Source organism: Carcharodon carcharias, chromosome 6 (assembly GCF_017639515.1).
Source record: "Carcharodon carcharias isolate sCarCar2 chromosome 6, sCarCar2.pri, whole genome shotgun sequence".
Classification (NCBI taxonomy): Eukaryota; Metazoa; Chordata; class Chondrichthyes; order Lamniformes; family Lamnidae; genus Carcharodon; species Carcharodon carcharias.
Genome location: NC_054472.1, coordinates 70,699,361 through 70,723,135, shown reverse-complemented (window position 1 = coordinate 70,723,135; position 23,775 = coordinate 70,699,361). Strand labels below are relative to the sequence as shown.

Sequence of the window (23,775 nt, the reverse complement as noted above, 5' to 3'; positions counted from 1 at the left end):
AGTGGTTTGAAAACTGAATTTATCATTAGCAGAAAACACAAACTGGTCAGGAAAATCAGCAGTGGCTCATTTGGCAATACCTACCTGGTGATTAACATCACCAACAGGCAGGAGGTGGCAGTGAAATTGGAACCACAGAAAGCGAGGCCGCCTCAGCTTCTCTGAGAGCAAACTATGCAAGATCTTACAGCGAGGAGTCGGCATCCCTCCCATCCGAGGGAATGTATTATAAGGATTGTAAGTCCTAGGCCCACACAGCAGAGTCCAGTCGTCTCGGACCCCCTTGCCACCAGACCAATGCCTTGCTCCGTGAAGCCTGTGTGATAGCTGGTGTGCAATGGCTACTCCACATTTAAAGAATTCACGCACAGGTATTTTCCACCCCCTTTTAAAATGAAGTTCAGGACCTGGAACGTAAGGAGCCCCATGGACAACCCTAATAGCGATAGACTGGAATGGCATACTGCTTTTGTTGCCTGGGAGCTCAGATGTTTCAACATTGACGTTGTCGCCTGAAGCGAAACCCAGCGGGCAGGGGAAGGCCAACTCAAGGAACAAGATGGCGGTTACACCTTCTTCTGGAAAGGTAAATCAGTACAAGATCACCGCCTCCATGGGGTTGGTTTTGCCATTAAAAATGAACTAGCTGGCAGTCTCAAAGACACCCCTTGCAGGATAAATGAGCACCTCTCCCAGAACCAATGTGCTACAGTCTTCAGCGCGTACGCACCAACATGGGTGCTACAGACAAATCCAAAGAGCAATTTTACTCCAGCCTCGAACAATACCTGGCCCCGAGACCCAATGGGCGATAAGCTGATTCTCCTTGGCGACTTCAACGCCAGGTTTGAGAAGGACACAGACCTCTGGAGAGATGTAATTGGCAGAGAGGTTGTAGGGAAATCCAATACCAACAGTACCCTGCTCCTGAAAAAATGCGTAGAACAGGGCCTTGTCATAACCAACACCTTGTTCCATCAAAGAGACAAGTACAAGGCCTCACAGCGACACCCTCGCTCCAAGCACTGGCACCTGGTCAACTACGTCATTGCCCGAGCGAGGGACCACAACGAAGTACGTATCATCCATGCCATGACAAGAGCCAATGACTGTTGGGCGGACCACCACCTAATTCGCTCTGTCATCAACATCAATGTAACCCTAAAACAGCGATGGCAACAGAAACAGAACAATGTTGCCTGCAAAGAGACGCTTGGTCACTTGACCAAGACTCGCTTGATGAGAATGACCAGGAGATCCAGGAGCTGAAAAGCTGCAAGTGCAAGGCATTTCTGAACCTGAAAGCAACCCAACTCAAGAGCAAGTAAGCAGCTCTACAGACAACTGAAGGCTGAGGTCCAGCAAAAAGCCCACAACCTTAAGAACAGGTGGTGGGTAGAGGAAGCGCAGGAGATCCAACAGTTTGTTGACGACCATGACATGCGAGTTTTCTTTAGGTCAGTCAAGGCCACCTACGGCCCAAGCACCCAAGGCCCCACTCCACTGCTGGCCAAGAACAGAGAGCTGCTCATCAAGGACAGAGAGACAGTCAGTGCCTGCTGGAAGGAGCACTTTGAAGATCTTCTTAACAGAGCCTCTGTTTTCAACGCGAGTATCCTCGACTCCATCTTGCAGCATACTACCCGCCACCATCTCAGCACAACCCCAACCCAGCATAGGGTAGGAAATGCCATTCGATAGATAATGAGCAACATGGCATCAGGAGTAGATGGAGTCCCCACTGAAATACTAAAGCATGATGGAGAAGCACTATTGGTGTGAATACATGGCCTCATCTCCCTTACCTGGAAGGAGGAGAGCATGCCAGGAGATCTCAGAGATGCCATAATTGTGACCATCTTCGTGAAAGGTGCCAAGTCTGACTGTGGTAAGTATAGAGGATTCCCCCTGCTGTTGGCCACAGGGAAGATCATCGCAAGAATCCTCCTCGATCACCTTCTTCTTGTGGCTGAAGAGCTCCTCCCAGAGTCACAATGCGGATTCCGCCCACTGAGGAGCACAATGGACATGATCTTTACCGGGCGGCAGCTGCAAGAGAAATTCAGGGAACAGCACAATGCTTCCACGTGGCCGCCTTTGACCTCTCAAAAGCCTTCAACACTCAACTGTGAAGGATTATGGAGCATTCTCCTCTGCCTGCTCCACGATGACATGCAAACTGTGATCCTGACCAATGGATCCACCACAGACCCAATCCACATTTGGACTAGGGTCATGCAATCTGTGTCATCGCACCAATGCTCTTTTCGACCTTCCTTACTACAATGCTCCATCTCACCCTCAGCAAGCTTCCTGCTGAAGTGGAGCTAAACTACAGAACAAACAGGAACGTGTTCAACCTTTGCCGCCTGCAGGCCAGAACCAAGGTCGTCCCATCCGCCATCATTGAACTACAGTTTGCAAAGGGTGCATGCATCTTTGCATGCTCGGAGGCCAATCTCCAAGCCATCATCAACAACTTCACCAAGACGTACGAGAGCATGGGCCTTACTCTAAACATCCGTAAGACAAAGATCCTCTACCAACCTGCCCCCTCCACACTGCATTGCTCCCCCGGCCCCAGTTATCAAAATTCACAACGAGGCCTTGGACAACTTGGACTACCTTCCATACCTTGGAAGCCCACTGTTAACAAGGCCAGACATCGATGACTGACTAGGTTCAACACTGCCTTCAGTGTACCAGCACAGCCTTCAGCCGCCGGAGGAAGAGAGTGTTTGAAGACTAGGACCTCAAGCCCAGCACCAAGCTAATGGCCTACAGAGCAGTTGGGATACCTGCCCTCCTATATGGCTCAGATGTGGACTATGTACAGCAGGCACCTCAAAACTCTGGAGGAGTACCACCAGTGCTGCCTCCGCAAGATCCTGCAAATCCATTGGCAGGACAGGCAGGCCAACATCCCCAGCATCAAAGCATTGACCACACTCAATCAGCACCGCTGCAGGGAGCCCCATTGCCCATATGCCTGCCACAAAACACCTGAAACAAGTGCTCTACTCAGCAAGAGGAAAAGCTTCAAGGACAGCCTTGACACCTTGAAAAAGTGTAACATCCTCATTGACATCTGGAAATTTCTGGCCCAAGACAGTCCAAAGTGGAGGGAAAGCATCCAGAAAGGAATTGAACACCTTGAGTCTCATTGCCAAGGGCTAGCTGAAGCCAAGTGTTGGCAGTGAAAAGAGCACATGGCAACCTGGGCAGCCCACCCACCCGATCCCCCTACTACCTTCTGTCCCACCTGTGACAGAGACTGTAGGTCGCGCATTGGACTCTTCAGTCACCTGAGAACTCATTTTTAGTGTCAGCAAGTCATTCCTGAACCCGAGGGACTGGCTAAGAGAGATGATTTACTTTGTCTATTCCTTGTACCTGTATTACCCTAATAACTCTGTCCTTTTTTGAAGCTATTATATTCCATCTAAGTGAGAGTGCCAGAATTGCACACATTATTCCAAATGTGACCTAAGCATCATTTGGTACAGAGCACAATGACTTTTTTTGCCTTTGTATTCAATCTTGATGGAAACCTCCAGTACCCCATTTTACCACCACCCTTTTCATACAGTGAAAGCACACTTGTATCTAGAAATGGGTATCACATCTTGCTTATCATGCACTTTGTCTGATATCCTCACACATCAGGAATAATTATATTGATAGGGTTTTAAACAGTGTTTTCTATAAAATGAGGAGATACCGTGAAATAGTTAGTCTACATCTGCAGACACAGGCCTTTCAAACATTCCCCGAAGTATAATGCCTTGAGCTCTTTTAGTTATTAGCAGTTTGAAAGGGTATTTCTGGGTGCAGCTGAATTACTCATCCAGCCTGAGCAAATAGCTTTCTAACACTCACTCTCTCTTTCTGCCTTTTGACAGAAACCATTGAGATATTGTTTCGAGAATTAGGTGTGAATATTGAAGACAGCAGTGAGTTCAAGCCTCATGCAACCTTTCTGAAGCTTTCCAAATCACCTGCACTTCGCCGCAAGGTAATAATTGTAAGGTTTCCTGCACTTAGTTACCTATTGGAATTTTCCAGACTTCTGACGCAAGGTTTTATGTGTCCAATATGAATCTTAAACCATGAGCTGTATTGCCTTGCTTGGCCTGCTGGTGAAATTAGATAGTAATTGCCATTGGGCCTTAGCATTGATTAGTGAATAAGCCAAATAATTAAAGCCTAAGATTTGTATATCACTTTTTGTTTTAATTCAATTTTACATCCACTTTCTGCAATAGAGAAGTTCTATTGATATGTGTTTTACTATTAAAAATAACCGACTTTCAAATGATAAATGTCCAATATTTTGTATTTAATATTCTCATTCCATTCTGCACACACACTTTCACATTCAGTGAGAACACTGAATTTTGTCAGCGGTTCCTGACAGCAGAAGTGGGCGCCACCCCCCTGTTCCTGACAGCAGAAGTGGGCGCCACCCCCCTGTTCCTGACAGCAGAAGTGGGCGCCACCCCCCTGTTCCTGACAGCAGAAGTGGGCGCCACCCCCCTGTTCCTGACAGCAGAAGTGGGCGCCACCCCCTGTTCCTGACAGCAGAAGTGGGCGCCACCCCCTGTTCCTGACAGCAGAAGTGGGCGCCACCCCCCTGTTCCTGACAGCAGAAGTGGGCGCCACCCCCCTGTTCCTGACAGCAGAAGTGGGCGCCACCCCCCTGTTCCTGACAGCAGAAGTGGGCGCCACCCCCCTGTTCCTGACAGCAGAAGTGGGCGCCACCCCCCTGTTCCTGACAGCAGAAGTGGGCGCCACCCCCCTGTTCCTGACAGCAGAAGTGGGCGCCACCCCCCTGTTCCTGACAGCAGAAGTGGGCGCCACCCCCCTGTTCCTGACAGCAGAAGTGGGCGCCACCCCCCTGTTCCTGACAGCAGAAGTGGGCGCCACCCCCCTGTTCCTGACAGCAGAAGTGGGCGCCACCCCCCTGTTCTCTTGCTTTTGCTCACTTCCCACATGATTACAATTAAAATTTAAAGTGCTGGCGCCATGCATGGGAAACGAGTGCAATTCTGTGGCAGGGGCTGCTTTTCGGTGGTGAAACCCACCGTCAGCTGACAATGGCTGGGCTATGAAAGAGTCTCCTGAACAAATGGGAGGCTTTGCATCACAGCCAGAACTTTCCTGCCCAACTCCATTGCCATTAACATGAAACTTATTGAGAGCACAACGGTGGAATGAATGTTTCTTTAAATTTAAATTTCTCTTGTAAATATTTCACATTACGTTGCTTTCACTTTATGCATTTGTGCACCTTGGTTATTTGTTAATACTAGCTTAGCGAGCTAAATGTACCTCATGTTTGGCACACATTGATGGTTACAGGAGGTGTAGGGATATTTCTTTATTGTGGAAGAAACATTTTTTTTTTGTTCACTCTCTTTATTGAATGTTATTTAGTGTCCAGTGTTGTAATCGCCGCTCTGTGGGATGTGGCTGAGCTTGCAGGCTCAGCAGGCCCTCCCTACTATGCATTGTAAAGGACATTGTCCAAAATTATTCTCAGTGGAGGTAATTGAAATGTAGGTGACCTCAAAGCCCTGTAAAGACTCTGCCTACCAACACACTGAGATGGACCCACATTTGGGCAGTACTGACCATGTCCTTTAGGCGCCCCCCCCCCCCCACCCATATGAAGAAAGAGTTGTCTAAAGCAAGCTGGGGAAATGGGCTAAGGGGAAGTTCAGTGGATGAGCAGTGGCAGACATTTAAGTAGATATTTCATAACGCTCAGCAAAAATTTATCCCGGTCAAAATGAAGGACTCAATGAGAAGGATGAACCACCTGTGGTTAACAAAGGCGGTCAAGGTGAGTATCCAATCAAAAACTAAGGCATACAAAGCGGTGAAAAGTAGTGGTAGGCCAGAGGATTGGGAAGTTTTTAGGAACCAGCAGCTGATGACTAAAAAGCTAATAAAGAGGGAGAAAATTGATTATGAAAGTAAATTGGCAAGAAATATAAAAGCAAACAGCAAGAGATTCTACCGGTATATATAAAGAAAGAGAGTGGCTAAAGTGAGCGTGAGCCCTTGGAGGATGACTGGAGAATTGATAACAAGGGACAGGGAAATGGCAGATAATTTAAATCAATATTTTGCATCGGTCTTCACAGTGCAGGACATTATAAACATTCCAAAGATATCAGGTAAGCAAGGAGATAATGGGAGGAAAGATCTTGTAACAGTCTCTATCACGAGGGGCAAAGTATTTGAGAAACTAATAGGACTAAAGGTAGACAAGTTGCCAGGCCTGCATCCAAAGCTTTTAAAGGAATTGGCTGCAGAGATAGTGGAGGCATTGGTCAAAATACTCCACAACTCTCTGGATTCCAGGAGGGTCCCATTGGATTGGAAAACTGCTAACATGATGCCCCTATTCAAGAAGGGAGAGAGACAAAAAGCAGGGAACCATAGGCCAGGCAGCCTAACATCTGTCATTGGGAAAATGCTAGAGACCATTCTTAAGGAAGAAATAGCAGGACATTTAGAAAAGCTTAATGCAATCAAACAGAGTCAACGTGGTTTTGTGAAAGGGAAATCATGTTTGACAAATTTACTAGAGTTCTTTGAGGATATAATAAGTAAAGTTGATAAAGGGGAGCTGGTAGATGTAGTGTATTTGGATTTCCAGAAAGCATTCGATAAGGTGCCACATAAAAGGTTTTTGTACAAGTTAGAAACTCACAGTATTGGGGGTAATGTATTAGCATGGATTGAGGATTGGTTAACACACACAAGACAGAGAGTTGGGATTAGTGGGTCTTTTTCAGGTTGGATAGGCGTAACTAGTGGCGTGCACAAGGATCGGTCCTCGGGCCTCAATTATTTACTATATATATTAATGAGTTGGAGAGGGCAGGGTGTAATCTATCCAAATTTGATGACGGCACAAAAATAGGTGGGCATGTTGTGATGAGGACATAAGGAACCTGCAGGAGGATATAGATAGGTTGAGTGGGCAAAAACTTGGCAGATGGCGTTTAATGTAGGAAAAATCAAAAGGAAGGCTTTTATTTAAATGGAGAGAGACTCCAAAAATGTACAGCACAGAGGGACCTGGGTGGTGTCATGCATAATACACAAAGTTATCATACAGATTTAGCAAGTAATTAAGAAGGCAAATGGAATTTTGGCCTGTATTGCTAGGGGATTGGAGTTTAAAAATAGGGAAGTCTTGTTACAACTGGACAGGGTGTAGGTGGGGCCACACCTGAACTACTGTGTACAATTTTGGTCCCTGTATTTAAGAAAGGATAGACTTGCATTGGAGGTAGTTCAAAAGAGATTCACTAGGCTGATTCCTGGGATGAAGGGGTTGACTTATCAAGAACAGCTAATAGGCCTTTATTCACCAGAGTTTAGAAGAATGAGGGGGTGATCTTACTGAGACATACAAGATTCTGAGGGGGCTTGACAGGGTAGTTGTTGAGAATATGTTTCCATTAGTGGGGTAATCCCGAACCAGGGGACGTAGTTACAGAATAAGGAGGCGTTCATTTAAAACTGCGAAGAAATTTCTTCTCTCAGGTGGTAGTGAATGTCTGGAATTCTCTACCTCAAGGGTTGTGGAGGCTAGATCACTGAAAGTATTTAAAGAGGAGGTAGATAGTTTTTTTTAAATAGCGCACCCCCCGCCCCCGATATGAGGAGCTGCCACAAAAGATGAGTTGAGGCCTGGGGAAGAGCAGCCATAATCTTATTGAATGGCGGGGCAGGCTTGAGGGGCTGAATGGCCTATTCCTGCTTCTATTTCTAATGTTCTAATGTTCTCATTTTCTTACCTTGGCTGTTCCCAAGACACCAGGGCCTTCCATTTCACTCCTCCATCCCCTGACCTCACTCTCTGTCCTCCCTTGGATCCCTCTTCCATTCTCCATGCAAGCTGCCATCCTCTTGTGCTGTAGAGTTCAACAGGGAAAACCGCTGACCTTGGACACAACTGCACAAAGGCAAACAAACGTGAACCGAGTGTGACAAGATTCTCATGCGCCACTGACCGTATTGAAAGTAGGACTTTAATGAAAGCAAAGTTTTACAGGAATGTGTATTCATGGCATGCAAATGTATTCCAAGTACGAACCCACCACAGGCCAGCATGAGGCCCAATATGCCGCTGACTCTATTTTTGCATCTCTACTGGCCATTGGGAAATTGAAATTTTGTATCCTGCCTAATTCAGTCACCCCACACGCCATGTTTCCTGCTCTTGTGGGCTCCATAAAATTCACCCCCCCCAAAATGTGTGTGGGGCAAAAGGGAAGCTGCTTTTGTGCAGCCTTTGGTAGTCTCAGTAGCATTATGCAAAACTCTCAAGCTTTAGTGGTTGAAGGACCACGTTTCAGACAGATGAATAATCTATAACCCCTTAATTAAATATTTAAACTCATAAGATTCATTCTAAATAAGTAGATTTTATAGTTATACTCAGTAACAGGGATGGCCTTGGGGAAAATGGCACCCTGGGTGAATTTGTATTTTGGACTTCTTTCTTTGAGCTTATATACTTAAATATTTTTTTCAAAATCTTCTCGCCACTTGAAAAAAGCTGAACTCACCTGGCACCCACCACCAGCCTGGTAATCTAATGATCTTCATACCACTCTTGGCGCTCCTTGTGCGCTCCACTCTTGGGAGAGACAGCCTGCCCACTCTACTGCACATGTGGCAGCCATACTCTGCTTCCACCTTCCAGCTGGCACCTAGACCATCTCCAGCTTCCACTTATTCTCTTACTCTTGACCGCGGTGCCCGCACATAAAGCCTACCCTGCTCAGTAAACGTTTTCATATTTTATCCCCAGGTGTCTGTGGACACCAGTTTGAGAACCACTTTCTAGGAGCAAGTAGTCCAAGTGTTCTCTTGGTGACAGGTCAAAGATGCACTTCTGAAACTTTGGCAATGTGAAGTTATTTATACTGTTTCACAAAAGTAGATTGAACAAGATGGATGCAATGGAGGAGATTTCATTATCACTTTATAGAATGCTGGGTCTCTGAATCAATGTTAGTGTGACAATTTTCTTTCTTCTGAAGGTGTTCTGATGCATTGTTTGATTTTCAGCATATCAGCATTTAACTGACTGGAACTGAAGGAAATCTTATTTTGCAATATAATATGTGCCAAATTATTCTCAGATGTGCAAAAAGCTAGTTTTAATCTGTCTTTTAACATTTATATTGCAGATCATTTAAATTAATTTAAAAGTTTAAGTTAGTTATTTCCTGTGAAGTAGTTTTGAATACATTAGTAAATTGCAATGAGTCGTATAATGATCCACGTTTTTGAATTTTGACTTGCATGTTCTCTTTTAAACACTACCATCTTGTGGCAAATCTGTAAACTACAATTGGGAGGTCCGCATCTATGGTTTTTGTATATCAGCAGTTTGAAGATTCTTCACTGTGTGGCTGATGTTCTATCATATAAAGTGTCAGGGTATTGATCGAGGGGTCTCCATTAACTTAATCCCCTTCTGGAGGTCAGAAAGGAATTTCTTTCTTCTGCCTCTTTGGTCTAGGGCTTTATTTTAAATTTTATTTTTTGCCTCTCAGGGAGAGCATATCGCTGCTGGTGATAGGGATGGTGTTGGGACCATGATGCTCGATTGCACCATGACTTTGGGGAGGAGTTGATGGATCTGCTGGTCTCTTCCTATTTGTCATTTCTTATGTTCCTATATCCCTATTACCTTTTTCCCTGGCAGTTTGTACAGTAAATTTTCTAAAACTTCCCAGGGTCTCCCTATAATCCTTGCTTACCATCTAAATCAAAACTGCATGCATGTAATTTGGGTACATTACCCACAATACCTTACCTACACTGGTGTTTCTCTGTAGAATTTGTGCTTACTTTTTGTGTGCTAATGTTAAACATTCAGTATTGCAATGTTGGCAAATCTATTCAGAAGATTTTTTTTGAAAATCTATTTATGAACATTTGACCAGTCAGATTTAAGTGGGACTGGTGCCTTTTTCTACTGATGTATGCAATTTTCCATAGCAATTTAATATCCATTGTGGTTAAAGCTCCCAACAATAAGCCTCAGCAATCAATTCAAATAATTATCCCGTACATTTTAAAATAGAAGCTTCTCTGGCTGTACATGAATGTAATATCTTGTATAACTTGTAAGCTGCAGTTGAAATGTTGAACCCAAGGCAAAACTGATGAGAGCAGAGGAATAGTATCTATAAATCAAGTTTTTTAAGACAACTTTGAAATCCCTGCCTTTCAACAGGAAACCTGGCCAATGAGGCATCTCCGGTCACTCTTTAGCTGTATTTTACATCAGGGTAGGTAAAGGAAAGGAGATGGACTGATCTAATTTGAAATTGGATATTCACTAAGTGTTTCATTAGGCCCAAATCATTAACTGCCTGGCAAAGCAGAGGTTGGCTGAAGAAACCTCAACTCTCTTAGTTATTGTTCTCTGAAGTCTAAACTGAAACAAAGGAAGATAACAAAGCTAAATTTCCCAATTATGCAGCACCATCAACCAAGCAATGTCTAAAAGCCCAGAAATAGCCCGACTGGTTTTCTTGGAATAGCAGCCTGCCTCAGAGTCTATACCCCTGGTGAAAGGCCAGTGGATTGTAATCCTTTTTGGTCAATCCAATTTGATGGTTCAAACAGCCCTTTTTTAGAGTTATGGAACAAACTGATTAAGATGTGTATTTATTTGATACAGAGAAATACAGTCTTCTGAAAGCAAGGGTGGACTTTTTAACCTTGCCACAACACTATCATGTGATTTAAAAAAAAAACACTGATCTCTTTTTCACAGACCCCACCCCCCCAACCAGTTAGAACGTGGTCTATTTTTTTTCAATCACAGGATGTGGTTATCACTGGCAAGACCAGTCATTACCAATCCCTAATTGCGCTTGAGAAGGTATTAATACATGGCTGATGGTAAATGCCAAGCTGCCCAAATCCCAGAGGGAAACTTAAAGCAGCTGCCAAAACAGTTTTGGCAATTTGCATAGTATGAGGAGAGGTTCTGAAATCAGGAAATTATGTCTCTGACTACTTGAGATGATTTTGTAGGAAAGTAAACATTTATTAAAAGAATAAAGGAAAAAAAGACACAATTACACTTAAACACAAGAATGACTTAACACAATAAACAGTGCTTTAAAATAATTCCACATGACCTTAACTACCCTCATAGCTAACCCTCCCCTTTTCTGTTCCACAACTATCCTTATAGATTTTAAAATCGAAATGGAATTCCAGTAATTTTTATCCCACAGTGCCTTTTGTCTTGGGGTGTCCTCTGAGGCTGACAGCAACTGGGTCTTCAGGTCTGGTCTTGTTCACACTATCATCTTGGAGTTCTGCCCAGCTGTCTCCTGGGAGATCTGACTAGCTACCCTGCTGTTTTCTAGGAGACCTAAGCAACTGCCCCCACCTGGGCATCAGTACCTCCTTGAATGCATTCCTTCCCTTTGATCTCATCATCGTCTCAACAGTCTCTTTAGAAACACTTTCTCCCCAGACTTGTTTAGACTATTCTTTACTTTAGCTCTTAGACTTGTAAAAACAAACTTACCCTATCTTTACCATATTTACACCTTTTACAACCTGCATATGTCCCCCTTTTAATTAAACAACTTGATTTAAAAAACAAACTCCTCTCATTGGTTAATGTAAAACTCTGATTGAAGTTCCTCTTGGTTTATTAATATTATCAAAACCAATTCTTACTGTTGGCTTTAGACACTTGCAGTCACTTTGGTTCTTAATCCAATTACCATACTTACACCCCCAATAGTTTGTCTTCCATTACAAAAGAAATATGACAGGGTTATTAGCAGATGAAAAATATTACTATTTCTAATTTTCTTGATGGGTGGTGGTGAGTTATCTCTTGAACTGTTGCTTTTTGTGGGGGCAGTTGCTTAGGTACTCCCACAGATTTGTTAAGTAGAGAGTTCCACAATTTGACTCAGCAACAATGAAGAATTAGTTTATTACTTAGAATTTTTTAGTATTGTTTCCAAGTCTGCAAGGTGTGTGACTTGGAGGAGAACTCATAGGTGATGGTGTTTCCATGCATCTCCTGCCCTTGTCCTTCTAGGTAGTAGATATTGGGGGTTTAGAAGGTATTGTTGAAGGAGTCTCTGGTGAGTTGCTGCAGTGGATGGAGTGCTATCAAGTGGGCTGCTTTGTTCTGGATGGTGTTGAACTTCTTGACAGTTGATGGAGATGCACTCATCTAGGAAAGTGGGGAGTATTACACTCCTTACTTGTGCCTTGTAGACAGTAGACAGGCTTTGGGGAGATGGGGTGAGTTGCTCACCACAAAACTCCCAGCCTGCGACCTACTCTTGTAGTGACAGTATTGATGTGGTTGGTCCAGTTAAGTTTCTGGCCAAAGGTGACCCCAGGATGTTAATGGTGACGTGATGATAATCCCATTGAATGCCAAGGGGAGCTGAAGGTGATTAGATTATTTTTTTTGTTGGAGATAATCATTGCTTGGCACTTGCATGATGTATTGCCAGAACAAAGTGATGAATAAAGGACAATCGTTTCTTCTGTAGGCAAGGTAGAATTTGCAATCTAATGTTGAAGAAGAAGCGTTTAAGCTGTGGGCCAATGCCTATAGCTGCACCTCTGGCTGAGGTTAAATATGGCAGGGAGACATGAACTCCAGCCTCAGCAATATCTAGAAGATAATATTTACTTGAAAATACAATATATCAGTTGGATTTTATGCAAGTTGCTCACACTGGTGAAACTAATTCAAATGCATAAGTAACAATGCTGATTTGACTGGGGTGTATATATCACAAGGTTTGCTGGTAATAGAGGTTGTTCATAACACAATGGCTCCCTAGTTATTTATCACTCGGAAAAGGGATGTGCTGTTAAAGATTTTTGTCTTGCACTCATCAGGACATATGTCTTCAACAGCCTGTCTCTTTTTTCCAGCAATATTCAAGTTCTATATTACCAAGAAACAGGAAATAATTTATATATATTTTTCTTTTCCCACCTATTTCTATTATTTTTAAATATATTTCCATCCATTGTTTTATCTCTACCTTTTAGCTTATTTTGATCCCTTCCCCCCACCCCACCCCCACTAGGACTATCTGTACCTTGCATGTCCTGCTTTCTACACTTAATGTCACCATTAGCACATTTCTTAGCTAATATCATCACCGTCAACACCCCTTTGTCCTTTTTGTCTATGACATCTTTTGGCAATCTCCACCTATCACTGGCCCTCTATCCAGCTCTACCTGTCGTCCTCCTGCCCACCCCAGCTCCAAACCAGCTTATATTTCACCATTTTTCTATTTTTCCTTAGTTCTGCTGAAGAGTCATACAGACTCGAAACGTTAACTGTGTTCCTCTCCGCAGATGCTGTCAGACCTGCTGAGTTTTTCCAGGTTACTTTGTTAGCCTCGCAAGCTCACTGATTTCATTGGTAGAATCAGAAGTAAGCTATTGTTTTTGTGCATTGCCTCCTGGGGAGGTTGATAGCTGTCTTTAATGTCCACAAAACATTTTCCCATTTAACAAATGGGATAGGCAATGGTTTGCTATTTTGAAACAAACAGATTCTTTTAGGCAAAAAACAGGGGAGTGTTTCAGTTTAAGGAAATTGTGAGAAGAGAGGTATGGAAACTGGAGACCAAGACTAGGAAAATGCAAGTGGAAATACCGTTATTTCACACGCAAAACAATTTTAAAACTAGTTTTGAAAGCTTTGGGTTAGCATTGAATGTTAATGCACTCAACTGATGCAGGTAATAATTGCATTCCCCTCCCTTCACCATCTGAACAGTGTTGTGTGTGTGTAGATTCTAAGGCTGGCCTCTCTCAGCAGTGGAACATTAATGTCTGCAGGGAGCATTGTTTAAGAAGCCTGTGGTGTATCCTGAAGTCTGGATATAAGCATTCCAGAGGCAGCTGGGAGCAGGCAATTCCCCTGTCTTTTAACCACATGTCAGAAAACCATGAAGTAGATGAAAATGACAAAAAAAGAAAACTTACTAAAATTTACTCTATTGGAAAATATACACTGCTATGTTGTGGTAGCAACATGGGTGTGCTGCCATGATTCTTCATATACTGAGACCTCTGTGTAGAATTAGTTGAATTTTTGGAACATAATAGACTGAAGCTGATGCCCTGCTATATTCTGATGGTGCCTTTGTGTTAGGCACTTCATGCAAGAATTCCTTCCAAAGCTTCAGACGCATATAAAATCTGTAAATTTACATAGTATTATAACCTGACTTTTTACATTTATTTAGGTTACTTTGAATTTTATGTATATATTTATTTATTCAACAATGATTTGCATTTATGCGATAGCTTTATGTTTTAATGTAAAAAGAATTGTCTTGTTACTGCACAGAGGATTAGTTTTTTTTAAAAACTGTTAAACAAGGAGGAGCTATTAGGAGGGGTGACTAAAGCTTGACCAAAGAAGGGGGTCTTAAGGAGGGAGTTGGAGGGGTTTAGGAAGGAATACCAAAGCATGGGGCCTAGATGACTGAAGGCATGGTCAGTAATGTTGGTGGAAAGGGAAAGAGATACGAGAACAGAGAAAAACGCAGGAACTATGGAAGGTTAGGGTGATGTTGAAGGGGTGGAGGAGGGTATAGAAAATTACTGAGTCCATGAGCGATTTAAACATGTCAGAGGAGAATTTTTAATTTCAGATACTGGGGAGCAGAGACTCGTGTAGGTCAAAGAAGGTGGGATGATGGGTGAGCAAGACTTATTGCTGATAGAAAATAGCACTAGAGTTTGAGATGAGTTACAGCTAAGAGAATGAGAGGCCTTCTGACACAATATGGAACAGTCAAAGACTGGAGGCGACAGGCATAAAATCTTGCAGCACAGAAGACAGTTATTTTGCATCATTCCTGTGCAGGGGCTTTTTGAAAAACCTGTCCAAGTACTCCCACTTCCCTCTTTCCCCAGACCTCTGCAGGTGTTTTCCTTTCAAGTACATCTACAATTTGTTTTTGAAAGTTACTATTGAATCTGCCTCCAACACACTTATTTTGATATGGATCGGGATTTCTCTAGCACATGGGCTAAGAGAGAACTTGGAAGTTGGCAGTCTTTGTGATGGAGAAGATAAGGGGTCAGTCTCTAAGCTTGGGGTCAAATAGAGCACAGATTACAAACAGTCTGAGACAGTGGCTAGCAAGAGGGCTGTGTTTGATGTCAAGGGTATTGAGTTTGTGGTGGGGGCCAAGGACAATTGTCCAAGGGCTTTGGACTTATCACTATTGAATTGAAAGAAATTGTAGCTTATCAAGACTAGATATGAGATGAACAACCTGATGGTGTCACTGGAGGTGTTGAGAGGTAGATCTGGACATCATCAGTATGTGCACAGAAGCTGGCCTCCTTTTTGAGGATACTGCTGACAAGGAGCAGCCTTTTGTTGTGGTAGAGAAGCGGCCCAAGTATAGCAACTCCAGATATAATAGTTCCGGCACTGGAAGAGAAGCTGTTGTTGGAAAGACTGGCTACCATCAGATGGAAGAACCATTTCAAGTAAGGGCAATCCCGCTCAGCTAGGTAGTGGAGGAGAGATGTTGGTTCAGGGTGATTTTACTGGATCATCTTGCAGGTTGCAGATAGGATGATGAAGGATAATATCCTATGGCCACAATTATGGTGACACTCGCCATTTTGTGTGGCTGTGGCAGGGATGGAAAGCTAATTGGAGAGATTCAAACAGTTTTGGGAAAAATGAATGCAGTTTGTGATTGAAGTTTCTGTCCTATATGAACTGCTTTCAATCATACACACAACTGTGTGTGTGTTTATGAAGTAGTACAATCCAAAGCACAAGCATTTTCTTGTAATTGTTTTAACAAGCACATTGTGAGATGTAATCATGTAAAGCAATTAAAATAGTATTGATGACAGGTATGTTTTTACAATGGATAACTTAACATTCAGCAATGAATATAGGAGCCACAGTTTACTTCTAGAATTATCTAGAATGCATGTGTAAGATGTATTTTAAAAAAAACTAGCAGATCTCTCATGCTGTTGCTCAAAATGTAGGATGAGGTCTTTATCTTGTTTATGTTCTAGTAGTAGGAGTTCTTTTATCAATCATTGAAAGATTCCCCTGTCATTCCTGACTTTTGTTTGTAAAAATGTAATAATTCCATCAAATCCTTCACTAGCAAACCATGGGAATCAATGAACTGTGTATTCTGGCTGTATTAAAATTAATTAATCTAGACTTGGACCTAATGGAGTTACTAGAAAATATTTAGGATCCGGAATAGTTCTCTGGAAAGCTTTCACGTTTAGAAGTTTGATAGGGGAGAAGTAACATTCAGTAAGGTTAACATTTTAAACTCTAATATTAGAGCACATTTGCTGTTGATGGTTTGATCCAAGATTTACAAATCCAAGACAAAATGACAAGCATTCAGGAAGCATTGTAACCTATCAATGTGGTCAAATTAAATGTAGATTGTTTTATCAAATTATAATCTGTTTTTTGTTAGTGTTAGATCATTTTTGGTACCTCATACTGATACAGATCCATACCAATTCTAAACATTAGATCTATAATGGCGCTAAGGCTGACCTAGTTGTGTTGTTTTTTTTATTTCAGGGCTTTCGAAAAATCTGCCCAGACCTCTACAAGGAATATAAAAATGCCATCTTTGGCACAGAAGTGTTTGCACGTATTGATCTCTGCTCAATGATTAAGAAAAAGCAGCCCTCTGGTTATTACCATTGTGAGAGCTCAATAAATGTAGGTCAGTATGATTATCCCACAACTGACCAAATGAAAACCAAAAGTTTATTATTGCAGAAGAAATAGTAATATGTGAGTTCAATATTTCTGCAGTAAATGATCCTATATTTCAAGCAGTAAATAGCACCGCTATTTCAGAAGACAAAGTGAACAGCAAGGGTGAGGTTGTTAAAGTGCCTGTGTAATAACGCGTCTCAGAAAGATGGTAAAGTTTGGAAAATACAAGTACAGCCAGATGCTGATCTAAAATCTGCTCTAAAATGAAGCAATGATTATAAGTGACCAAGCAACAATGACATAAAATTGCATGAGACCAAATTGAACAATAGTGAAATAAATGCAAACACAGATGTCCAGTGTGTGGTGCTTCCAGCTAGTGATGTGGCAACAGATGAAAAGTTGGTAGATATTTGGTTTTCCCTTAATGACACGGGAATTAGAGAAGCTAACAAGTTATCATTTTAAATGGACATAAGGAAATGATAAAAAGAAATATGTCAGGATAGTTATACAGTGAACAATTAGAAAAGCTAGTAGCTAATAAAGAACTTGGTCAGGCTGAGGAGATTGACTCATCTTTTTAATTAAATGAAGAATGCTTGAAAAGTGATAAGAATCTTGATTGCTCTTGACAGAGTGAGCATCACCAGGGAGAGAGATGAGGCTTTCAGGCTTTTACATGAAATCCAAATCCTTCTCAAAAAGGTGGGGGGATATTTAACAATGCAGAAAGAAGTCAGTATAGAAAGGAAAATAAAGGTGATGATACAGCAAAGAAAGATGATAATACAGCAAAAGCAATGTTAGACCAAGATTCATCTTCAGAAATGAGTTTGTGTAATCAAGCACTGGTCCTTCTTTTAAAATAAGTTGTATATAAATGGGAAGCAGGATGTGGAAAGGTTGTAATGGATTAATTTATATGTAGCCAATGCTGTGCATGGACTGACTGTGCCATTTGACTTGTCAAACTTTGATATAATTATGAAGGCAAAACATAATGGCCTTTAGCTTTATGATGGCATAGCAGGAAATACATCTGCTTATATTGAAGAACTGTCGACCAACAACCATATTACTCTTGCATGTGAATTATGTGCAGAAAAGATAAGAGGTTTCACAGAGCCTATTCAGAATTATTATCATGGAAATATTTCTTGCAAAGCAGAGGATCAAATCCTCCACTTTCTATCTGTAGATGGCACTAGGAGAAAAGGATTTAGTTATCAGAGGATTCTCAAACCAGTGTAATGGCTCCATAACCAGTGTTTATTTAGGGATCTGACAAGAATTGAGCATATAGGACTGAGCACATCGAATTGATTTGTAGCTGAGAATTTATTCAGTGAATACATGAGCTGATCTCTGGCTAGAATCGAAGTAAAGTGCTGCAATTCACCTTAATATGCCCAGAAAGGGGAGGGAAATATACTGGGGGTTCCTGCTTGTAATCTAGCAACCTTCTGGAAATGTGGCAAAGACTGAATTGATTGCAACTGTTGAGTCTTTCAGAAACCAGTAACCCAGTGATGTAAATATATTCACCCAATTGAGATATATTAACATAAAGAATTTGCAGAATCATCATTCAGTAAGAAATCAATGTCTTCAGCAGAGGAGATAATTAACAAAGCTGGAAATAAATCTCTTCAAGTTAATATAATGAATTCAAATGTTGAAATATTGTTTTTATTTGACATATAATTAAGTTTTTACATAATTAAGTTTCAGAATCAGCTCTAGTTGCAAACTCAATTGTGCAACTTGTCTTGTTATTGCCAGATTTGCCTAAACTATCTCAAGGATTGTCATGTCCAGCTGTCTGCAGCCAAATCCTTCTCATCTAGAAATGTCCTGGAGATCAACGATAACCTAAGGCACTTGTTTCTCCTTGATGAACTATCCTCTCAAACCCTAATCTATCTTCTGATATCCTATGTAAAGAGCTCATGGAAAGTGTTATCTCCTAAGATTAAGACCATCCAAGCAGTAGCCTCTGCTACTACCTTCCTTTTGTGGTATCAAAGGGGAATGTTACAAATGTCAAATCTTTTTCAGTATTTTGGGTTCAGCAATGCTAGTCCTTCTTATAAATTGTCCCTGTGTCTCTTGCATTCAGAAGTTTGCCTGTGCGGCCCACTATTTAAGTACAATACACTACAACATGGACACTTGAGGGTATAACATTAGGACTCCTATTATGTTCCTACATTATGTTCCGATCTGAATATAATGGTCTTCACATGCCCTCATTTGCTTTTGCATTTGTGTACAAAAGTCACTATTTTGTAATGCCCACCTAGCTAGGCTCCTGTGTAAACATAAGAGAGCATAGTCTGGTAAAATGTACAAAATGCGATTTGGAGCTCTGTCGCATAAAAAGGTCTTTAGAGAAATAAAACTGAGCAGATTGGTGACCAAATCCACAGTAAGTGCAAAGATATGAACTGGACTTCCAGAGCCTGGAAATATACAAAGTTTTCTATCGATTGTAAAGCTTCCACAAAGATCAATATCTCTTGATGCTTTATATAACAGTAAAAGCATAAATCATGTATGTACTTAAAATATATTGGTTATATAATCAATTTATGATTTAACAGTAATGTAATCAAAAACTAGTTTGATATCAACAATTTTATATGGTTTGGGCAACAAACATTTAAAGCCAAGATGGTCTCGATACAGCCAGAGGTGGATAAGATTGTTCCCCATTTTTCAAAATGCTGTTTGTTAATGCAGTTTTTCTTTGTCTTCAACAGCACTTACTAATACACCACATTCTTCCAACTTCCTTTTAGGGAACTCAGGAGTCGCCAGAGCCGTTGTATCTCCAGAAGAATCAGCAAAGCAGATGGAGCCAGAAATGTCATTTGGGTCAGAAGACCATGAAGAGGAACGTATGGTCTCTGCACTCCATCTGACAGAACTATCTGCCATAGAGCCTGCAGATCTGCAAGGAAGTGTGCAGAGTCCTTCAAGAAGCCCATTGCCTCATCATGCTTTGGTGCAAGTGAATCAACCCCTCACAACTAACTTTGCGCATGTGCAGAAAGAGGGATTTGATACAATTCATGATGACTTAGTGGATTTAAAAGGAATTGTCCAGTCTAGTCTAGAGGTCACTCAGGCTACAATACAAAATATTGTAGACCTCCTGCCATCCACCATTCAGACAGAACCTGAAAAAGGTTCTGCCCTATCTGGATTGTCTGCAACACAAACTGAAATGCAAGAGTTCAAGTGCATTATGCAGTCTGAAATGGAGCAGTTGGAGAAGTCTGTCCAGTGTGGCTTTGCAGAATTGAACAGTAACATATCTGGACTGAGTCGGAATATTGCTGACTTGGTCAACATTCTGACTCTGGTTCATACTTGTAATCCTGCTGATGCATCCTGTCAAAATATCTGAGAATATTGCAGGAAGGACATTGGATGAAGGATATTCTGCCCACCCTGAGCTTGGTTGCTTTTCAGCAGAGTCTTCCCACAGTCTACCAGGGAGAAATTAGATACCCAAGGTTTTACATCAGTTGTTCCAAAATCTGTTAGAATACCTAGGAAAAGGTAGCATGTATGTGTAATATGTTTAACAAGTACAATCACTAGTTAACTGCCTCAAAATAGAATGCAATAACAAAGCCTCTATTACCATAACAATGAAACAATGTTGCAATAACCAAATTTTATTTAACTGCTATGTTTTAAAACCACTGCCATGATACTACCAGAAAATTGTATAGGGCTGAACATGACAATTTCCATGTACAGACTAGACCAAAAAATAACCTTTCTAATGATTGTACTATATCTAAGATATCAAAATTTGCGTACAGCATAATCCCACAAACAGAAATGAGAAAATTATCAATGATTTTTAATTAATTTTGGCTGAGGGATAAATATTGGCCAATAAATTGAATAGAACTCCCCTGCTCTTCTATAAAAAGTGCAATGAAATCTTTGCACCTATTTAGGAGGGCAGATTGGGCTTCTGTTTAATATCTCACCCAAACGATGTCACTTCTGACGATGTATAACTCCCTCAACATTGCACTGAAGTATCAGGCTAAATGATGTGCTCACATTTCTGGAGGAAGTCTTGAACCCACAACCTTCTGACTCATGTGCTACCACTGAGCCAAGGCTGACACTTAATGACTGCCCTCCAATTATTAGCCCACTGTGTTTTATATCCAAATGGCCAATGTGATTCTCCAACTTACTTAGCAAATAGATATTGTATTTGACCAGCCAGCAAATACAACACCCGATAAGGTATTCTACATATTGATTAAATGCATTCTGCCTGCAGAAATGCTTGAGTGTACTGGAGTCACACAACTCAACCATTATATGTGCAAGTAATATTACCCTGAGCAGGGGGCCAGGATGGGGCGAGGGGTGGTGGTGGGTGGAAGCAGTAGGTAAAATCACTGTTCCTTACTAGTAGCCAAGTGCTAGCACTGTGATTGATCCTTTGTGATTAATAATGTTTTATAACATGTGGGGATTGCTGTTCCTGGAGACCTCACCAGTAAGCTGGAACTTAACATTGATGTTCTGGGAAAGACATTGTTAATCTTCAATTTTTCTCAGTGCCCAGTCCCTTCATATTGTGTGCATTCACATGTTGTCATCTCGTTTCTGGTTAAATGACAATGTATTTAAGTAACCTATTTGAAGTGAGCAAGGGAAAGAATGAATAGAAACTTTCTTTTCTGGGACAAAAAATAATTAATAGGCTGCATCATGTTTTATGCTTTCCAGCTTTCGTTGCAGCTCAATATTGGTATAATTAATCTTGGGCATTGATGATGGCACCATCATGATGAATGTATATATCAAACTCAATATTTTACCAATTTTTTCCTTTTTAAAAATATTGATGGAAGTTTTTTGGTCTGGGTGAAGATCATACAAGGGAGCAAAAGCTTTTGATACTGCAAATAAGAAATATAAGACGCTTGTGACTACTGCAATCTGCCATAAAATTAAGAAAACCTACCAAATCTGGGTTGGAATTTTTTAAAAATGCAATTCGGCAAAGTGTGCTTACTGTTGCATGGGCCACAGTCTATAACTTGGACTTATTATCAAAGAATTGGAAATAGTTTTCCGTTGACAGATTCACATTTGATCAGATGTGTTAAATGCAACCCTCAGGCTCATCAACTTCACTGAGCTTGAAAAATTGTGATAATTGCATTAACTGTATAGCCGATTGCATCAATACTTTAGTTAATGGAAGATGCTACAGCAAAACCCTAAAAGTAAATACAATTGCTTCACTTGAGCTAAATTCTTATTATGCATCTTAATTACTCACTCTAAATGTGTATTTTTTTTTACAATTCAATGTTATTGTGCAATGCTTCTGATAAATGTGAAGCTACTGATCAATCAATGTATTTTTCTATTGTTCCAGTAATAAGTTAATTCTAAATTCAATTTCTCAAAATACTGCGGATACTGTAGTAGGAACCTTTGCTTTAGATTTTAGTTCTTTTTGTCAAAACAAAACTAGCATATTCATTAAAGGAACTTTTATAAATAGTTTTACATTTGAACTACTTCTTTTCAAAACTAGTCAGTGGTTATGCAATTATCTAATACTACCATTTAAAGATTAAATTGATAAAAGCTTAGCATGATTACTTGCATGAAATGTGAAAGACATTGCTACAGTACTCATGGAACTAAACATACTCCTCAAAGAGCTTTCAATAGTTTGTGCAGTCATTGAAATTATCTTGAGAGATGGGGGTAAACGGAACGTACTGATCTTGTCGAGCATGAATTTTAAAAAGCTTCATTATGTACTTTTTTCACGCAAGTTATGAAATGTAACTGAACTATAATCTCTGATTTGGGCTCACTGAATTTCAATGGAATTATAGAGCTGCTTTAGTAATACTTGGGTTTTAAAAATCTAGGGAATTGCTAGACTCTGCGCGGTTTATAACGGTAACAAAATTTAACACTTTTACATCAGTCCTGTAGAGGGAGCAAAACCGAAAGGGCAGAGTGAATGCAGGGGAATGTTCAACATAACTGATTTGAAATTATTAAGAGCAAATTAAACTTTGTCTAAAGGAATGTGATACAAATATAGCTGTATATTTAAAGGACAACAAGACAATCTGACTTCTTGCACAGAGATAACTAGTTACTATAACCAGATTTTTATTCCAATTGCATAGCAGACTTTGTTTCTACCTAACAGTAGATAACTGAAGACTATATTGTGGATTAATATTCTTCCAGGAGCTATTCTTTTCTAATGAGTATTTTAAAAATTATTTCTTGGGCTGTGGGCATCACTGGCAAGGTCGAGGTGAGCCACCTTCTTGAACCACTGCTGTCCATAATGAATGTACAAGTATCATTGGCCATTTAACTTAATGGCTTGAATGCAATTGTCACCATGTTTTGGTGCCTTATTTATTATTTTACACATACTGCTTCAATCTCTTCAAAGATGGACCAAGTTAAAACTTGGTAAGGCTTGAAATGAATTGTTTTAGTGCTTTATTTAAGCTAATGAAATCCAGTAATTTCTATCCATGTTTTGGAAAATTGGTGAAGATGAACATTAAAGACTCATAACAGTGTTAATGACAACAAAGTACCAGTACAACTGCTGGAAAGCTGCAACTACACATTAAGGGAGGAAAGAGAAGCTTAGTATGTGATCTGCTAAGTTAAACATCTCATAAGCATCTCATGTCCTGGTAGGAGAGACCATCCCTATCCCCAGACCCAGCATGTATAATGTCTGAGATAAGATAAGAATTAGGACAAATATTTCTAATTTAGAATGAGACTGCAGATGGCTGCCAGGAGGGTGGTAATTTTGCAAGACATGCAGAAAAATCCAAAATAAGGAAAGCCATGCGTTTGGCAGATCTCTTGAGGTAATTTCAGACTCTGGTGTTCATTGTTAGGAGCAAGACTGATCACATTTGCATTACGGA

At 40.9% G+C, this 23,775-nt stretch overlaps 1 protein-coding gene across 1 annotated transcript in view; it reads left to right on the top strand.

Moving 5' to 3' along the window:
• LOC121278801 (A-kinase anchor protein 7-like) overlaps nucleotides 1–20,210 on the top strand; it is a 184,790-nt gene extending 164,580 nt beyond the window's left edge. The window contains exons 6-8 of the mRNA XM_041189254.1: nucleotides 3,903–4,015; nucleotides 16,652–16,799; nucleotides 19,600–20,210. Of these exons, the coding sequence (XP_041045188.1) occupies nucleotides 3,903–4,015; nucleotides 16,652–16,799; nucleotides 19,600–20,210 (872 nt within the window). The remainder of the gene's footprint in view (nucleotides 1–3,902; nucleotides 4,016–16,651; nucleotides 16,800–19,599) is intronic.
• Nucleotides 20,211–23,775: the final 3,565 nt, after the last annotated feature.